Below are 16771 nucleotides of genomic sequence, written 5' to 3'. Positions count from 1 at the left end.
TGCAGAATATCAAGCAATCAAATTGAGCCTTTTTTTGTAATGTGGTGCTACTGCACAAACTAATTTATTGCTCGCCATTCATAATCTTGAAATTTAGGAATGTCCTAATTTTAGTACCTACTGTACTCCTCAGTGGTTATTAAGAATCCGTTAGGACTGTATTTATAAAACGTTTGGTCAGTGGTGTGGTATTGAATTACTCCATGAGCAAAGTGTTATTATTTGCCCCGTGACTTGAACCCAAATGACTGGAAGAAGATGAATGGATGGATAATTATATAAAATGGGATGCATGAGCTATAATTTCTCTCACTCCATATTTGTATCTGCAGCAAAGATATCAAGGAAGAGCAGGGCATTAATTATTCTAAAATGGTGCCACACAGTGAGCGCCTTTCAATTCTGAACTAGACCCAAATTTACTGGAATTCACTAAATTATATTTATTTACAATATCAAATATGTATGAAAAACAGTAGCAGTTGCCAAAAATACCTCCTGTGCTTCAAAATGTAAGCCATCAGATTCTATTAAATGAAAAGCATGCATTCTGAAGTTTTGAACTTTCAACACTTAAGTGTTGGTGTACAATCTGCTCCGCAGCAACCACGGCATGAGTGACTGTGTGCTATCTGCTCACTAAATGACAAGAGTCTATTTTGGAAAGGAGGCTGCGCCAGAATAGGCACGCCAGCTATCTGCCAGCATCATGTTGGACCTACACGGGACAAGAAAGAAAAAATAAGTCTAGTCAAGCGCGCACCACAGGGCACTGGGGGATGCTACAGCACTCTGAATTTCCAAAGGATATTTTGGCCATTTTTGGGGGTGGAATTGGAAAATTTTGGAACCTTCCATGACTGACTGACCCCAGCAAAGAAGACTTAAGGTGATTCTGTTGACATTAGCTTTAAAGGACAAAATAACTTGTACATTTTGTATAGTAGGAGAGGATTTAGCTTTCTTTAAATTATTTTTATGCCTGTATTTAAAAAAAATAATTTAAACAGAGTTTGTTGTGCTTGCCAAGCTAGCTGGCTAGCATCAAGTTTCAATTAAGCTAGCCAAAATTCCCGCCATTCTTTTTTTTTCAGTTAAAAAACACATTTTAACAACTCCAGCTGACTTTTAAAGACATATTCACAAAACCTGTATGGAAGGAAGTGAGGTGTGTTGGCGTGAATGTCGGAGCCTTATCAAACAGCTGAAGCACCGGCGGCTTCTACAAATGGAAACGGAGTGAGACAGCCAGGGACAGCTGAGGTTATTTTGGGCCGGCCTCGGTTGAAGGGACAGAGGCGACAAAGCCGCTAAATGTCACCCTTTGCGTATGGGGAAACACTGTTTTGACCTTCGTTGTGGAACTTATTAGTTTGTGCGCATTAAAACGACTTACTGTTGTTCTCGAGCAGAGCGGAAGCTGTATATGTAGGAGTGGAATGATGTGAAATGTATAAGTCTGCCCTCTGGATTTATGTTTGTTTACATAACACCCATCAAAATGTCAAACATCTATCGGTCACAATAGATACACCTGAAAATAATATCCAACGGAGTTCTGTTCTAATGGGAATGTGACCCAAATGCGTAGGCTAGCGCCACAGTCAGTTTATGCTAACGCAGTTGTACGTAGGGTACATATAAGCGAACTTTATTATGATTGCTGGATATTTTTTTTGTTTCTCAAAAAATGTCCAAATCCTTAACTGTAGGTACCATGGATTTGTTTGGAGGAGCCCCCAGGTTCCTGACCCGGCCCAAAGCGTTTGCCGTTTGCGTTGGCAAGGATGCCACGCTTAGCTGCACCATTGTCGGGACCCCTACGCCGCTCATCACCTGGGAGAAAGAAAAACTCAAGCTGACATCCGGGGATCGCTTCAAGACAGTGGAGGACGGTGACGTGTACCGTCTGACCATCTACGACTTGGCGCTGGAAGATAGCGGTCAGTACATATGCAGGGCCAAGAACAGCGTCGGGGAGGCCTACGCCGCCGTCACCCTCAAAGTGGCCCTTCCCACCGAGATGACTCCGAGGGCCCCCGTTTTCATGCTCAAGCCCACCTCGGCACGTGTGGCTTTGGGAGGCGATGCCGTGTTCCACTGCAGAGTCGTCGCTCACCCTGAAGCCAACTTTGACTGGGAGAAGGACGGCCGCTACCTGGGCGAGTCCAACCGCATTAAGATCTTTTCCGATTGTGACAGCAGCAGCTTAAAGATCCAGAGCGTGCGTAACCTGGACAGCGGCACGTACACCTGCAGGGCCCAGAACACTTTGGGTCGGGCACAAGCTGCTGCCACGCTGGTGGTGGACACCCAGGATTCCCACTTGCTCTCCGTGGAGAACCACACCTCCCTCCTCTCTCACCTCCAGAAGCGTAAAGAAGAAATGAAGAAGGACATATCTGTCTTTCGGACCGAGGAAAGCGCCGCCTCGGACAAAATCACAGACGGTCTGAGTTCTCTGAGTCTGGAGCACGTTGCGAGATCATCGGTGCTGTCAAAGCTCCCCAAGGGAGTGTTCACCCGCACCTGCACCGTGACGGAGGGCAAGCACGCCAAACTAAGCTGCTTCGTAACAGGTCACCCCAAGCCTCACATCATCTGGAGGAAGGACGGAGTGAATATCAGCGAGGGCCGCCGTCACGTCATATACGAAGATCATGCCGAGAACTTCATTCTCAAGATCCTGTACTGCAAGCAGGATGACAACGGCTTCTACACCTGCAATGCCACCAATATGGCCGGTCAGACCTACAGTGCTGTGCTGGTAACAGTCAAGGGTATGTGGTATTTTACAAAAGCACCAAGCATGCCTTTTGACCCCAAGGACAACATGAGTAGCTCAAGCAGTAGCAGGAGCTACTGCTCATACTGTCAGTGCCCACTCATTCCGCTAAAGGTTTTTAAAATGCGTGCGGCTTGTCGCAACATGATTCAATTGTGGCTTGTATTCAGAAGGGATGGGTAGTGTTGCATCTATTTTCTGCTGCCGTTGAGAAGTTCACAGTTGCTATGTGAGATTGACTCTCACTTGCTTGTAGACCCCCCCCCCCCCTTTCCCCAGAGTTGAAATTACATACGAATTAATAAAAGTGGTTTGAGAATATTACCAAATGCATGCAGTCATAGTTTGATGAACTTTTCCTCCTTTATCGTGCCAGAGCCAAAGGTGCCATTCAGGAGGAAGCTTGAAGATGTGGCGGTCCAGGAAAAAACATCAGCCACCATGATGTGCGAGGTGCCGCTGACCAGCAGCAAGGCCGACTGGTTTATGGAGGAAACGCGTCTAGAGCAAAACACAAAGTATCGCATGGAGGAACAAGGCACCCTGCGCCGACTCACCATCCACAACGTGACCACCAACGATGACGGTGTTTACATCTGTGAGATGAAGGAGGGCAGCCGCACGGTGGGCGAGCTCACCGTCCTCGGTAAGGTTGACCACTTTGGTCTTAGGGCACCTTAAAGGAGAAGTCAAAAGTGTTTAACGCCTCCATCTAACATCTCAGGCAACATTACCAAGAAGCTTCCCCGGAGGACGGTCGTTCCCGTCAGCGACACCGTCATCTTCTGCGTGGAGCTGGAGCAGCCCTGTCCTGACGCCTACTGGACCCGTAACGGCGACAAGCTGAAAGCAGATTCCCGAATTTCCATCGCTTGCCTGCTCCGTCAGTACACGCTGACCATTCGGGAGTGTCAGGCGGAAGATTCGGGAGAAGTGGCCTTTGTGGCTGGAGACTGCAAGACGTCCACTCGATTCTCCGTTACCGGTGAGGAAATTTATTGCAAAGCTTCTTCTCAACATCTTTGCATAAACCTTTTTGCTCCCCAGCGGCACGGAAGCATCCTCCCGATGCCCCAGTTGACGCTGTGGTGCGAAACAAGACTGACTCATCCATCAGCCTGCAGTGGTCTCCCCCGGACAGTGACCGTCCCGTGCCCATCAAGGGCTACATTGTGGAGAGAAGGAAGGTTGGCACTCAGACCTGGCAGAGGTGCAACCTGGGAGAAACCATTTTGGCAACGGAGATGACAATCTCTAACTTCACAGAAGAAGCCTCTTTCCAATTCCGTATCTCTGCCATCAATGATTTCGGTCAGAGTGACTACCTCGAGGTGCCCGGAACCTTCTACCTTGGTAGGACATCCGGATCTATTTGGCATGGTGAGGCACTATGCCATTTAACTCTCTTTCCTCCTGTTCCGTGAAGAACCAAGCGCAGACATCAGGAAAGGCCTTGTGGACAGCACCGCCATTTCCGGCCAAGAGTTCTCCATCTCGGTGGAGCTTTCAGCCGTCTGCTCAGGCTTCTGGTCCCTAAACGGCCGCATGCTGCGAAGTGGCGGCGACTACCTCATCACCCGCTCCAAGAACATACACACGTTGCTCATCCGAGAGGTCACCTTGGACTTGAATGGAACCGAAGTCAAGTTTGTGGGTGGAGGCTCGCAGAGCAGTTGCACCTTAGCTGTCAAGTGTAGGTTACAATGTTTGTTTACCTTTTTGTTAGTCTTTAAATAACTCCTATTGCCCTCTTTTGTGATATAGCGCCACCTGTCCGGTTCATCAATAAGTCAGATCAGCCACAGGTAGTGTTCTGCAGCGCCCAAGCCACGGCTCAGATGATGGCTGAGGTGTCAGATTCCGACGCACAGGTATGTTTCAAACTTGGTCAATTTTCTTTTCATATTCTGAAAATATTTCGTACATTTTTCCCAGGTGGTTTGGATGACAAATGGACGGGAGGTAAAGATGGGCAAGAAGTATGAATATGTGACCATGGACCGCAAGAGGATCCTGAAGGTACACAACGTTACCGAAGAAGACGTGGGCGTCTATGAATGCGTTTGCGCTGATGATAAAATGTCCATGCAACTCACTCTTAAAGGTACAACATCATTCCGAATTATTTTCATTGATTGACCTTGTCAAGTAACTAATGACAATTCCACGTCAATATCCAGATGAACCCGCCAAGTTCCTGAACAAGCCCAGAGGACCCACGGGCCTGACGTCGTCACTCAAAGGAGATCTCGAGCTGAGCTGCGAGGTTTCTCCCGCGAGCACGACGGTCGTGTGGAGAAAAGACCAGGTGGAGATCTTTGAGGACCAAAGAACGACCATCATCTCCAAAGGTACTCACAGGAAACTGATCGTGAAGAATGCCAATAAAAGCGACGAGGGTCATTACTCCTGCGAGACAGCCACCGACAAAGTCACATTCCACGTCAAGATCAAAGGTAAGCGTTTAATTTGCTTATTTTTTTATTTATAGGTTCAATAACAACGTAAACCGCTTTCCTATCAGAAACTCAAGCCCAGCCTGCCTTCTCCAACAAGGAGATGGTGCAGAAGGAGGTCAAAGTGGCTCTCTCCCAAAAAGCCAATCTCAGTTGCACAGTGTCGGACAGCAAGACCGAGGTCAATTGGTACAAAGACAGCAAAGTGCTCATATCCAGTCGAAACGTTTACACCCAGGTCAAAGGCAATACTCGTCAACTGGTGATTGAAAAAATGGAGAAGAGTGACGCTGGAGAATACACCTGCGAGACTGGAGGAGAGAAGCTGGTCTTTCAAATTATTCTGCTCGGTAGGTTATAGACGTCAAATATACTAACGGTCAAAGATCTTTCTGGATTTTCTCATTTCAACTTCTTTCAGACTCCAAGGCGGCCTTCTTTAACCAAGAGGCAGTCCAGAGGGAAGTGAAAGCCACTCTCTCTGAGAAGGCCACTCTGAGCTGTGAAGTGTTTGATTCAACCCGGGAGGTGAAATGGTACAAGGACGGAAAGCTGCTTGTCTCTGGTCAGACCACACACGTCGAGACAAAGGGGAAAACACGCCGGCTCGTGATCGATAGCGTGGAGAGGAAGGATGGCGGGGAGTACACCTGTGAGGCCGGGACGGAGAAGCTGCTCTTCAAGATCCACGTGACTGGTAAGGGAATCAGTCTTTCAAGTGCAGAATGCGGGTGAATATCTTCTTATATCCCTCATCAGAACCTCCGCCAGCCTTCGTCAACAAAGAGTCTGTCCAAAAGGAGGTGAAAGCAAATCTATCCCAAAAAGCTACCCTGAGCTGTGAGGTCGCTGACGCCAAGACAGACGTCAAATGGTACAAGGATGGGAAGCTCCTGCTCACCAGTAAGACAATACGTGCAGAGTCCAAGGGGAAGAGTCGCCAGCTAGTCATCGATAGCGTGGACAAGAAGGATGCCGGCGAGTACGTCTGTGAAGCCGGCGCTGAAAAGTTGATCTTCAAGCTTCAGGTGGCAGGTGCAAAAACACAAAACAGGATCTTGTGTTTTTTAGGAATTATTTTTAACCTTCTATCGTCCATGACAACAATGAACCACGGATTCTCTCGTTTCCCTTCACAGACGTTCAAATCAAGCCGGCCTTCGCCAACACGGACTCATTTCAGAAGGAGGTGATTGCCGTCTTGTCCCAGAAAGCTCTTCTGAGCTGTGAGGTGTTTGACAGCAAAACAGAGGTGAAATGGTACAAAGATGGCAAACCGCTGGTCTCCAGTAAGACCATACGTGCCGAGTCCAAGGGCAAGACTCGGCTCTTGGTGTTTGACAGTGTGGAGAAGAAGGATGCCGGAGAGTACAGCTGCGAAGTCGCAAGCGAGAAGCTCACATGCACGATGCAGGTGGCAGGTAAGATACGTAAAGTAGGACCTGACATTTAAGAAGAAATAACATATGCTGTTATTACCACAGCGGTTCAACCCAAGTCAGCCTTCTCCAACAAAGAGTCCGTCACCAAAGAGGTGAAGGCCTTTGTCGCTCAGAAAGCCACGCTGAGCTGCGAGGTGGCGGAGTCCAAAACCGACGTCAAATGGTACAAGGACGGCAAGTTGCTGTCCTCCGGCAAGTTGCTTCATTTGGAGTCAAAGGGGAAAAGTCGCCAGTTGGTGATTGACACTTTGGTCAAGGAAGACGCCGGGGAGTACGTCTGTATGGTCGCTACTGAGAAACTGTCTTTTAGGATATCCGTGGAAGGTAAGAAATATTTTGAAAGAATCATTATGGCAAATTTATTCATCCACAATTTGATCCGCAGACGCCCCCAGTGTCTTCTCTAACAAAGACTCGGTTCAGAAGGAGGTGACGGCCGTTTATTCCAAGAAAGCCACATTGCGCTGTGAGATGGCCGACAGCAAAACCGAGGTGAAATGGTACAAGGACGGCAAGCTTCTCGCTTCCAGCGCGGCGCTCCGCCTGGAGACGAAAGGCAAAAGTCGGGAGCTGGTGATTGACAAAATGGACAAAAAAGATGTTGGAGAATACACGTGTGAGGTCGGATCGGAGAAGTTGATGTTTAAGCTTCGGATGGCGGGTAAATTCCTTTCAGTGGTCACCTTTGTTTTGATTTCAAAACATGAGAGAACAGAAAAGCTTGTTCATCTCTGTAGATGTGCCCGCCAAGTTCCAGAAGAAGCTCGTCAAGGACACATTTGTCATTCAAGCCGGCGAACACATTGTTTTGACCAGCGAGCTGAGTGCAGAAAGCAGCGGCAGCAACGTGAGCTGGTTTAAAGATGGCGCCGAGCTCATCCAGAGCACCAAGTACCAAATCAAAAAAGACGGCCTCTCTCGCACACTCATCGTCACGTCCACTGAATCCAAAGACAGCGGCGTGTACAGCTGTCAGACCGCCGATGATAAGCTGGAGTTCAAAGTCCAGGTCAAAGGTCAGTCTGTTTTTTCCTCAACTGATGCCTCATTTATCCGCTAACACGCCAATCTTCATTTGCAGACGCAGCTATTAAATTTGTTGTCCCGTTGAAAGCCGTCACGGTCGACTTGGGAGCCGCTTTAAATCTCACCTGTGAGTTGAACCAAGTCTTGGGTGATGTTCTTTGGCGGCGCAATGGTTCCGAGGTTAAACCTGGAGGCAGGTTCTGCGTCAAGACAGACGGCGTAAAGCGAATCCTCACGATGACCGGCATGACTAAGGAAGATGAAGGCGAATACAGCTGTGAATGTAAAAATGACAAAACCTCTGCCAAGGTCTCCTCCATAGGTAACAGGAAATACTGAAAATCTATAGTAGGGAAATAATAATAATAATTGGCTTCCTTTCAGCTCCCAGATCCGTCAGACTGACTTCCAAGCTCAGCAACGTGGCGGCGATGGAGGGCAAAGACGCCATATTTAAGTGCGGCGTCACCCCAGCGGACGCCCACGTCAAATGGTTCCATAACAGCGTTCCCGTCGCTCACGGCGCCAAGTATAAGATCGAGCACGGCGGCGGCAGTCACCAGCTCACCATCACCTCTGTTGGCCAGAAGGACGCGGGGGAGATCAGCGTGGACGCCGAAGGGAAAAGCTGCAAGGCAACGCTTCAAGTGCAACGTAGGGAAAGCACATTCACAGTAAAACCTCCAAAGTTGAAGGACGCGTCGAGTAGCATAAATAGCTAAAATAAATAAATGCTAAATAGCCGTCAATGGCAGTGAATGAGTTCAAACCATCGCTTTGGATGTCTCGTCAGATGAGCCGGTGACATTCAAAAAGAAGCTGGAGAATCTGACGGTGGAGGAGCAGAGCGAGGCAAAGCTGGAGGTAGAGCTGAGCAAGCCGTCGGATGAAGTGCACTGGATGAAGAACAGCGTTAAGATGCAGACTTCGCCCGGCGTGGAGGTCCAAGTGGACGGCGCCAAGCAGGCGCTGGTCTTCAAGAGCGTGACTTTAGCCGACCGCGGCTTCTACTCGTGTGAAACCCTTGACGACAGAACCCAGGCCAAGCTCATCGTCGAAAGTAAGATCGGATTGTATCCGCAACTTCTTCACTCTACTACTAAAAACACATTTTGTTCCCCAGAGAAGAAAGTGGAGCTGCTCAAAGGGCTTACGGACACCAAAACGCACGAGACAGAAACGGTTACCTTCCAGGTGGAGCTCAACCAGGCTGATGTGGAAGGCTCATGGACCCGGGACGGCATCAGGTTCAAATCAGGACCCAATGTCCGCATCGCAGCTCTGGCGAAGACGCACAGCCTCACCTTGTCAAATCTGACGAGAGAGGATGCCGGAACCATCAGTTTTCAAGCGGAAGGCGTACGGACTTCTTGTAAACTCATCGTCTCAGGTATGCACACGGTTGGTTAGTTTCTTCCCAGATCCTGGATCATCAACTATCATGTCAGTGCTTTTTATCCTGCTTGTCATTAATCTGAAGAAGCACCTATGATACAAATTGAGGCTATATTAATCCCGATGATTCAATAGAACCTCCCGCTAAGATCTCAAGGCCTATTGTGGACATCAGTGTTGCTGAAAAGGAGAAGGTCACTTTGGAGTGTGAAGTATCTCGAACAAATGCAGAAGTAAAATGGATCAAGGTGAGAAGTTGCACCGCTGATTAAGTGATTTCTAAATCTTCATGTGATAAAAATTTAACAGGATGATGTCGAACTGAAACCCGGGAAGAATCACGGTTTTCACTCTTTGGGACGAAAACGCACCTTGATCATCAACAAATGCGGCCCCGAAGATGCCGGCACTTATATCTGTCGCACTGCCGACGATAACACCTGTGCCAAGATCACCGTTCATGGTGAGCTTGCGCAATATTTGAAACCGCACCGGTGCCGTTTGTCAATCAAAACATAACCAAAAGGCTTCCCGTTGCAGCCAGAGATGTTAAGATTGTGAAGAAGCTGGAGGATGTGGAGGTGATGGAGAAGGAGAGCGCTGCATTTGTCTGCGAGGTATCCCACGACGAGGTGGAGTGCCAGTGGTATAAGGGAAACGCCAAACTCAGAGTCAGCGACAACGTTAAGATGAGGCAAGAAGGTAAAGATCTAAAAACAATCGTTGCGGACGTCCATTTGATTTTCTGCTTCAAACTTATTACGGAATGATGACAGTCATTTTTTTTCTTTCTGTTTTGTGAACACAGGGAGGACTTATGTGTTGCTCTTTAAAAGTGTGTCCCCTGCAGACATAGGTGAGATTAAGTTCACAGCTGAGAAGGCCTCATCATCCGCGCAACTCAAGGTCAAAGGTAAATTACTCTCGAAGCGTATTGATTGCATGTTTTTGTGGATGCGATGTCGATGGACTCACTTGACTCGGTAACAACTTGTGAAAACCCATCTCATAAAATCCGATAAACAATTTAACTTTACAAGATAGAAATATAAAATATTTTCTGATGTGTTTAATGAATGAAACCATTGAAACAAATTTTGGAGTTCCTCCATCCCCCAAACATGCTAAAATTCGTGTGCTGTAGAGCTGCCCGTCAAGTTCGTGAAGAAACTCCGGGATAAGATAGCCATTTACAAACACCGCGGCCACCTGGAGTGCCAAGTGTCCCGCGCCAGCGCTCGAGTCAAGTGGTTCAAAAACAAAACGGAGCTCAAGGCGGGAAAGAAGTATGAGATCCAAAGTGAGGACGTGTACCGGAAACTCACCATCAACGACGTGGACGCCGCTGATGAAGACACGTACACGTGTGACGCCTCTGATGACAAGACATCCTGTAAACTGCTTGTGGAAGGTATTCATATAGAAGGACTGAGGACATCAATCAATAAGACATATTTTTGAGACTTTTATTTACAAATGGTTGTGTGTTTTGTTTGATTCGTTCAGATTCTGTGTGAAAAAAATAAACTAATCCGAGTGCAGCACTCACGTTAATGATTAAAGTTTGATGTGCCGTGCACGTACAGTAATCATCTCATACGAATTGGAAATATTCTTGCAAGAGATGTTTGAACATTAGTTCAGAAAAATTTGATTTGATCTGGAGATTATAGTTGTCACTATGTAGCCTTGAAAATAAGGCTCAACCTTGTATACTTGAATATATACAATGAAAACAAAGTAAATCTTATTTTTTTTGAATGATAAAATTAATTTTATGGCAAGAATTATTTTTAAGACACACCCATCTTTTTCTTAAATGATAATTTACTCTGAACTCGTTTTAATATTGTAATCAATTTCTAAGCAAACCTTTAATTTTACTTCCCCCACTTTAGAGCAGTCCATAAGCATCGTGCGCGACATGACTTCTGTCGAGGTGACGGAACCTTTCGCCGCCGTCTTCGAAGTTGAGATCAGCATGGAACTGGTGAAACCGCCCATTTGGACTCTGGACGGAGTCACCGTGCAGGAGAGCGCCGACGTCGAGATGGAGAAGGAGGGCACCATGCATCGTCTCACATTTAAGAAGACACAAGCGTCCATGACTGGGCCCGTGCAGTTCACGGCGGGCAAGAGCAAGTCGCTAGCCCAGCTTACAGTCAAAGGTACTGTGTGTGTGTGGTGTGTGTGTACAACTCATTTCCAATGCTGTCTTCTTTACACTCAGAGCGCCCCTTGGAGATTGCAGAACCTATCAAAGATGTCAAAGCCAAGGAGAAAAGCTCCGCCATGCTCACTTGCAAATTCTCAGTCCCACCAAAAGACAAAGTGCACTGGTTTAAAGAACAGACCCGACTGGCTTCGTCAGACAAATATAACATTAAACAAGACGCTACCAGAGCTCAACTCAACATTCACGCGTTGACCGAAGACGACAGTGGCGAGTACCGCTGTCAGTCCGGACCCGCTATGACCAAAGGCAATCTACTAATTGAAGGTACCGTTTTTAAAAAAAACATTTTTTGTGGGATTAAGGAAGATGTTTGGAAATAACAATCTTGAAAAAAAGTTTTGTTGATACTTTCCTCTCTCAGTGCGTGATATTAAATTCACCAAGCACCTGGCTGACACAGAAGTGGACGAAGAGAGCGACGCGGTGTTCACCTGCGAGGTCAACTACGCCGACGAGGAGGTCCGGTGGCTTCTGAACGACAAGGTGCTCTTCACCAATGAAGTCAACACCATAACCCATGAAGGAAAAGTGCATCAACTCACACTTAAGAACCTGGCACCTCAAGACGGGGGGACTATCACCGTAAATGTCCGCAAGGTGAAGGAATCTGTCACACTTAAGGTTAAAGGTAAGAAGATGAATGTAGGGTCATCATGAAAAATGTGATCACCGCAATTTGCTTGCTTAACTCTCCAGAAAAGCCCGCCCTCTTCCTGAAGTCCTTGGACGACGTTGTCGGTGAGGAGAAAGGTTCCATCACTCTGGCCTGCGAGGCATCCAAGACTAGGGTTTCTCCCACGTGGAGGAAAGAAGGCAACCCCTTGAAGGCTGGATCGAAATATGAGATCCTTCACACGGGCAGATCTTTGGGGCTGATCATCAAGGATGTGACCAAAGACGACGCAGGGGAGTACACTTGCGATCTTGGAACTGAGGTGTCCAAAGCCAAGGTCACTGTAAGAGGTCGGTGGCCCACACGACATACACTCGAGAACCGGAAAAACTGCAATTCAGTGTTTTCCCTCCCTAGAAATCGGCATCGGCATCACCAAATGGTTGAAGTCGGCCGAGGTGAACGAGGGGGAGACGTGCGGCTTCGAGTGCATCTTGTCTCGCGAGAGCGCCGACGAGTGCGCCTGGACGCTTAACGGCCAAACGGTCACCAGCGGAGGCCGCTTCAAAGTCAACAGCAAAGGACGGAAGTACATGCTGACCATCAAGGACGTCACCCCCGCCGATGCCGGAGATGTGGTCTTCAGCATTAAAGATCTGACCTCCAAAGCAACGCTGACTGTTGAAGGTGAGTTGCTTTTCTTCAGTGTGCATTCGTGACGAGTGACAAGTTTGGTTGCAGGAAAAGCTGCGTCGCTCTCAAAGGAGCTGGAGAACATCAGCGTGGTTCGAGGTGAAGATGCCACGTTTACCTGCGAAGTGACACAGGCAAGCTCCATTGTCAAATGGACAAAGGAGGGCAAAACCATAAGGAAGAGTCAAAAGTATGACATCATCAAGGAAGAGAGGCTCATGAAGCTGCTAATCTTCAGCGTCTCCAGTAAAGACTCTGGAGAGTACAGCTGTGAAGTCATCGGAGGAGCAACCACAAAGGCCAGACTTGAGGTGAAAGGTGAGAAGGAAATGATTCATCTTCTACTCTTTAGTTCCAAAAACGTTCTACTGTTGGATTTGTGACACAAGTTAATATTCAACAGAGCCAATCCATAAATTCACCAAAGAACTCAAAGACAGCAAAGCAGACGAGAAGACCTCGGTGACTTTGCAGTGCGAAACGATCCAAAGCCCGTCTGCGGTTGCGTGGCTTAAAGGCCACACGGAGCTCAAGGCCGGCGCTCGATACGAGATGAGCCAGAAGGAAGGCGTCTTATCGCTCACCATCAAACACCTCCAGGAAGACGACACTGACATCTACACTTGTGACGTGGGCACGGCCAAGAGCATGACCAAGCTGACTGTTAAAGGTCAATTCAAGTTGGGGTGATATTTTTCCCTCCACAAAACTCAAACTTTCTAAAATACTAGTAGTATTGTTTTTAATTTAGTACTTTTATTGATATCAATCTGAAAAAAAAAACATTCTGAATATTTTGTATGGTATTTAAAATTCTCAAAATGATCATTTGTTGTGTTTTTAGCCCTGCCAGCCACTTTCAAAGAAAAGCTCAAAAATCAAGATGCAAAGGAAGGAGAAACTGTGACACTTTGCTGTGAGCTTTCCAAGCCGGCAGCCAACGTTCAATGGAGGAAGGACTCTGAAATTCTCAGCGCTGGAGAGACGTACCAAATCAGGCAGAAGGAGGCAATTTGTGAGCTTCGCATTAGGAATGCCACGACGGACCATAGCGGGGAGTACTCGTGTCTTTGTGGAGACCAGAAAACGTCGGCCTCCGTAAAAGTGAACGGTACTGATTTATATTTCCAAAAATATCTATGTTTATTAAAGTCTTATAGATATGAATAATTGTGTGTCCTGGAATCTACATTTTGAAGCACATTTTGACATCTATCTTTGCCGCGCAGCATTGCCGCCATATTTCACAGTCCAGCTTCAGAGTCAGGATGCCGAGGAAGATTCCAGGGTTACTCTACGTTGCGAGACCTCCAAACCTTTAGTCCCCGTGGAGTGGAAAAAGGGAGCGCAGGTGCTGACGTATGGCGAAAAGTACCAGATGAAGCAGCAGGCGTGCCAGAATGAGCTCCTCATCAACCGAGCTGAGCCCGAAGACAGCGGAGACTACAGCTGTGTGTGTGGGGAGCAGACAACTACTGCCCGTGTCAAGATCAAGGGTATGAGGAACCTTGACTAAATTGGAAGACACTAAAACAGCCTCATCAAACTTTATTGCTGACCAAAACAGCAGCATTATTAACATTCACATTAAATTCCCAGCCTTGCCACTGACCTTCACAAAGAAGCTGCAGAGTCAAGAAGCCCAAGAGGGATCCGAGGTTACGCTACGCTGTGAGACATCAAAACCTGCGGCTCCAGTGGAGTGGAAGAAGGGAAGACGGGTGCTGAAGTCTGGAGACAAGTACCAGATGAAGCAGCAGGCGTGCGTCAATGAACTCCACATCAGACAAGCCCTGCCAGAAGACAGCGGAGACTACAGCTGTGTGTGTGGGGACAGCAACACTGCAGCTAGCATCACCATTAAAGGTAGAACAACGAATTATTTTAATCTACATGTCGTCGCTTGCTAACCGATTACAAATACCGTTAGCGCAACCGGTGACCTTCACTAAGAAGCTGCAGAATCAGGAAGCCCAAGAGGGATCCAGTGTTACTCTTCGCTGCGACACGTCCAAACCTTCAGTCCCAGTAGAGTGGAAGAAGGGAAGACAAGTTCTCAAGTCGAGTGAAAAGTACCAGATGACGCAGCAGGCCACTGTGAATGAACTGGTGATTTATAAAGTCGAGGAGGGAGACTGCGGAGAGTACAGCTGTGCATGTGGCGAGGACAATACGGCTGCAAAACTCACCGTCATAGGTAGGACCATGTTTCAATCACTGACTTCTTTTTTTTTTTTTGGGGGGGGGGAATCTACTCTAATGCCATGTCGATTGAAATTTGTGAAGCCCAACCGGTGACCTTCACAAAGAAGCTGCAGAATCAGGAGGCTGAAGAAGGATCCAGTGTGACCCTTCGCTGCGAAACATCCAAACCAGGAGTCTCGGTTGAGTGGAAGAAGGGAAGACGAGTCCTCAAGAGTGGAGAAACGTACCAGATGAAGCAGGAGGCCACTGTGAATGAACTCGTGATTCCTAAAGCGGCAAACCAAGACAGCGGAGAGTACACTTGTGTGTGCGGCGACAATGAAACGACAGCCACTCTCAAAATCAAAGGTAGGGAAATTGCTGACTTGAATTCAATTCAAATGTCTCACTTTGGCTACTCATTTTACTTCTGTGTTGTCAATTAGTTACAACCATCTTTTGATTCCGTTCCTCTGAAATTAGGGTGAAAGTTATTTTTATTTTTAACCAAAGTAGGTAACAAAATTATTCCCTCTCAGCTTCACTCCCGGCTGCTAAAGTGGAATCAAAGAGGCTGGAAACTAAAGAAACTGTGCAAGGTATTTTGGATGGAGACAAGATGGCGCTTTTTTGTTGTTGCTGGTTTGCTTGCAGATTTGAACTGGAGGCGATTTGCTACAATGAATTAAAAGAAAAAAAAAAGCCAATAAAGCTGAAGCAACATTGTGAGTTGCTAAGGAAAAGCAGCAGAAGTGGGGAATACATGAAACACTAGTAGCTTACATGCTTTTGTTGTTTTTAATGGGAGTCAGTCTTGTGCATCTCTGCGTCTCTGTGATTTGTGGTCTTTGTTTTTGGTTTAGCTTCTGCTTTTTGGCACACTCACAAGTATGAGGAGCGTATTGGTCCACTTGGTTGTCGCTGAATGGCTAGCGAGTCCTCGTTGTCTTATGTTGTCTGTGTGACACAAAGTGAATTTTTCCAACCGAGGTTCCAATAGCATGTTTGATTTCATAGTTGTGACACTGCAACAAACCAGTGAAATCTCTAAGCAGCAAATCGTCGAACAAGAAACTCGGGAGCTCAGAGTTGAAGGTAAACATTGAAGACTTGTATGCTACGCTTAGAAAGGTCTCTCGCCCCAAAGCTAGGTGGAATTGACTCCAGATGATTGATGGAAATAATCGTTGTACTTTAAAGCCCAAGCAGTGACCTTCACAAAGCAACTGGAGAGTCAGGAGGCCGACGAAGGATCCGCGGTTACGCTTCGCTGCGAGACTTCCAAACCTTTAGTCTCAGTGGAGTGGAAGAAGGGGACGCAGGTCCTGATGTACGGAGATAAGTACCGGATGAAGCAGCAGGCGTGCACCAATGAACTGCTTATCATCCGAGTGGGACCCGAAGACAGCGGAGACTACAGCTGTGTGTGCGGGGAGCAGACAACCACGGCCCACGTCAAGATCAAGGGTATCGCAGTTGAAAAGATCTGGAGACCTTGGAACAGCTTTCTAAAGCTTGTCTGCAATGAAAATATTATTTCCTCTTAGCCATGAAGCCAGCTGCTTCCCTCCCTGCTGCTAAAGTGGAAACAAAAATACTGCAAAGTAAAGAAAAAGTGGAAGGTATTCATGTTTATGTGGCTTTTGGCTTCATGTGCTTTCATTGTAATTGGTTTGTCCAGTCTGGCATTTAAATGGTTGTCATTTTTTGTTAGTGAGGTAGCAAAGTCCGAAGCCTTTATGTTGCAGAAAACAGGTTTTATTTTTGCATTTGTTGCAATGAATCGGTGCAAAGCATTGCTGAGATTTGCAGACGTATTATTTTTGCTATTTGGCACACAGTGTCTGTCTGTCATTTTTCTTCATGCCCAGTTGTGACTCTCGCTTTATTTTTATTTTATTTTTTGTCAAGTGCTGCTTTTAGCTAGCATGGAGGCTAAAT

The 16771-nt window shown here is 47.1% G+C and overlaps 1 protein-coding gene across 1 annotated transcript in view; it reads left to right on the top strand.

The window, feature by feature from the left end:
• Positions 1-615: 615 nt before the first annotated feature.
• obscnb (obscurin, cytoskeletal calmodulin and titin-interacting RhoGEF b) overlaps positions 616-16771 on the top strand; it is a 33000-nt gene continuing 16844 nt past the window's right edge. Inside the window, exons 1-37 of the mRNA XM_088396336.1 lie at positions 616-889; positions 1713-2780; positions 3162-3431; positions 3510-3770; positions 3833-4138; positions 4212-4478; positions 4550-4656; positions 4721-4889; positions 4966-5241; positions 5310-5591; positions 5663-5938; positions 6001-6276; positions 6381-6662; positions 6726-7007; positions 7069-7344; positions 7421-7699; positions 7765-8031; positions 8094-8363; positions 8503-8769; positions 8833-9099; positions 9240-9352; positions 9414-9567; positions 9645-9806; positions 9913-10017; positions 10249-10515; positions 11003-11272; positions 11335-11604; positions 11702-11968; positions 12037-12303; positions 12371-12640; positions 12695-12964; positions 13050-13316; positions 13491-13757; positions 13876-14142; positions 14246-14512; positions 14577-14843; positions 14933-15199. Coding sequence (XP_088252462.1) covers positions 1718-2780; positions 3162-3431; positions 3510-3770; positions 3833-4138; positions 4212-4478; positions 4550-4656; positions 4721-4889; positions 4966-5241; positions 5310-5591; positions 5663-5938; positions 6001-6276; positions 6381-6662; positions 6726-7007; positions 7069-7344; positions 7421-7699; positions 7765-8031; positions 8094-8363; positions 8503-8769; positions 8833-9099; positions 9240-9352; positions 9414-9567; positions 9645-9806; positions 9913-10017; positions 10249-10515; positions 11003-11272; positions 11335-11604; positions 11702-11968; positions 12037-12303; positions 12371-12640; positions 12695-12964; positions 13050-13316; positions 13491-13757; positions 13876-14142; positions 14246-14512; positions 14577-14843; positions 14933-15199 — 9760 coding nt within the window. The 5' untranslated portion in view covers positions 616-889; positions 1713-1717. The remainder of the gene's footprint in view (positions 890-1712; positions 2781-3161; positions 3432-3509; positions 3771-3832; positions 4139-4211; positions 4479-4549; positions 4657-4720; positions 4890-4965; positions 5242-5309; positions 5592-5662; positions 5939-6000; positions 6277-6380; positions 6663-6725; positions 7008-7068; positions 7345-7420; positions 7700-7764; positions 8032-8093; positions 8364-8502; positions 8770-8832; positions 9100-9239; positions 9353-9413; positions 9568-9644; positions 9807-9912; positions 10018-10248; positions 10516-11002; positions 11273-11334; positions 11605-11701; positions 11969-12036; positions 12304-12370; positions 12641-12694; positions 12965-13049; positions 13317-13490; positions 13758-13875; positions 14143-14245; positions 14513-14576; positions 14844-14932; positions 15200-16771) is intronic.

The sequence above is a fragment of the Syngnathus floridae genome, chromosome 14, assembly GCF_059516105.1.
Source record: "Syngnathus floridae isolate MCC-2025c chromosome 14, RoL_Sflo_1.0, whole genome shotgun sequence".
NCBI classification, from domain to species: domain Eukaryota; kingdom Metazoa; phylum Chordata; class Actinopteri; order Syngnathiformes; family Syngnathidae; genus Syngnathus; species Syngnathus floridae.
This window is presented reverse-complemented; position numbering and strand designations above follow the sequence as displayed.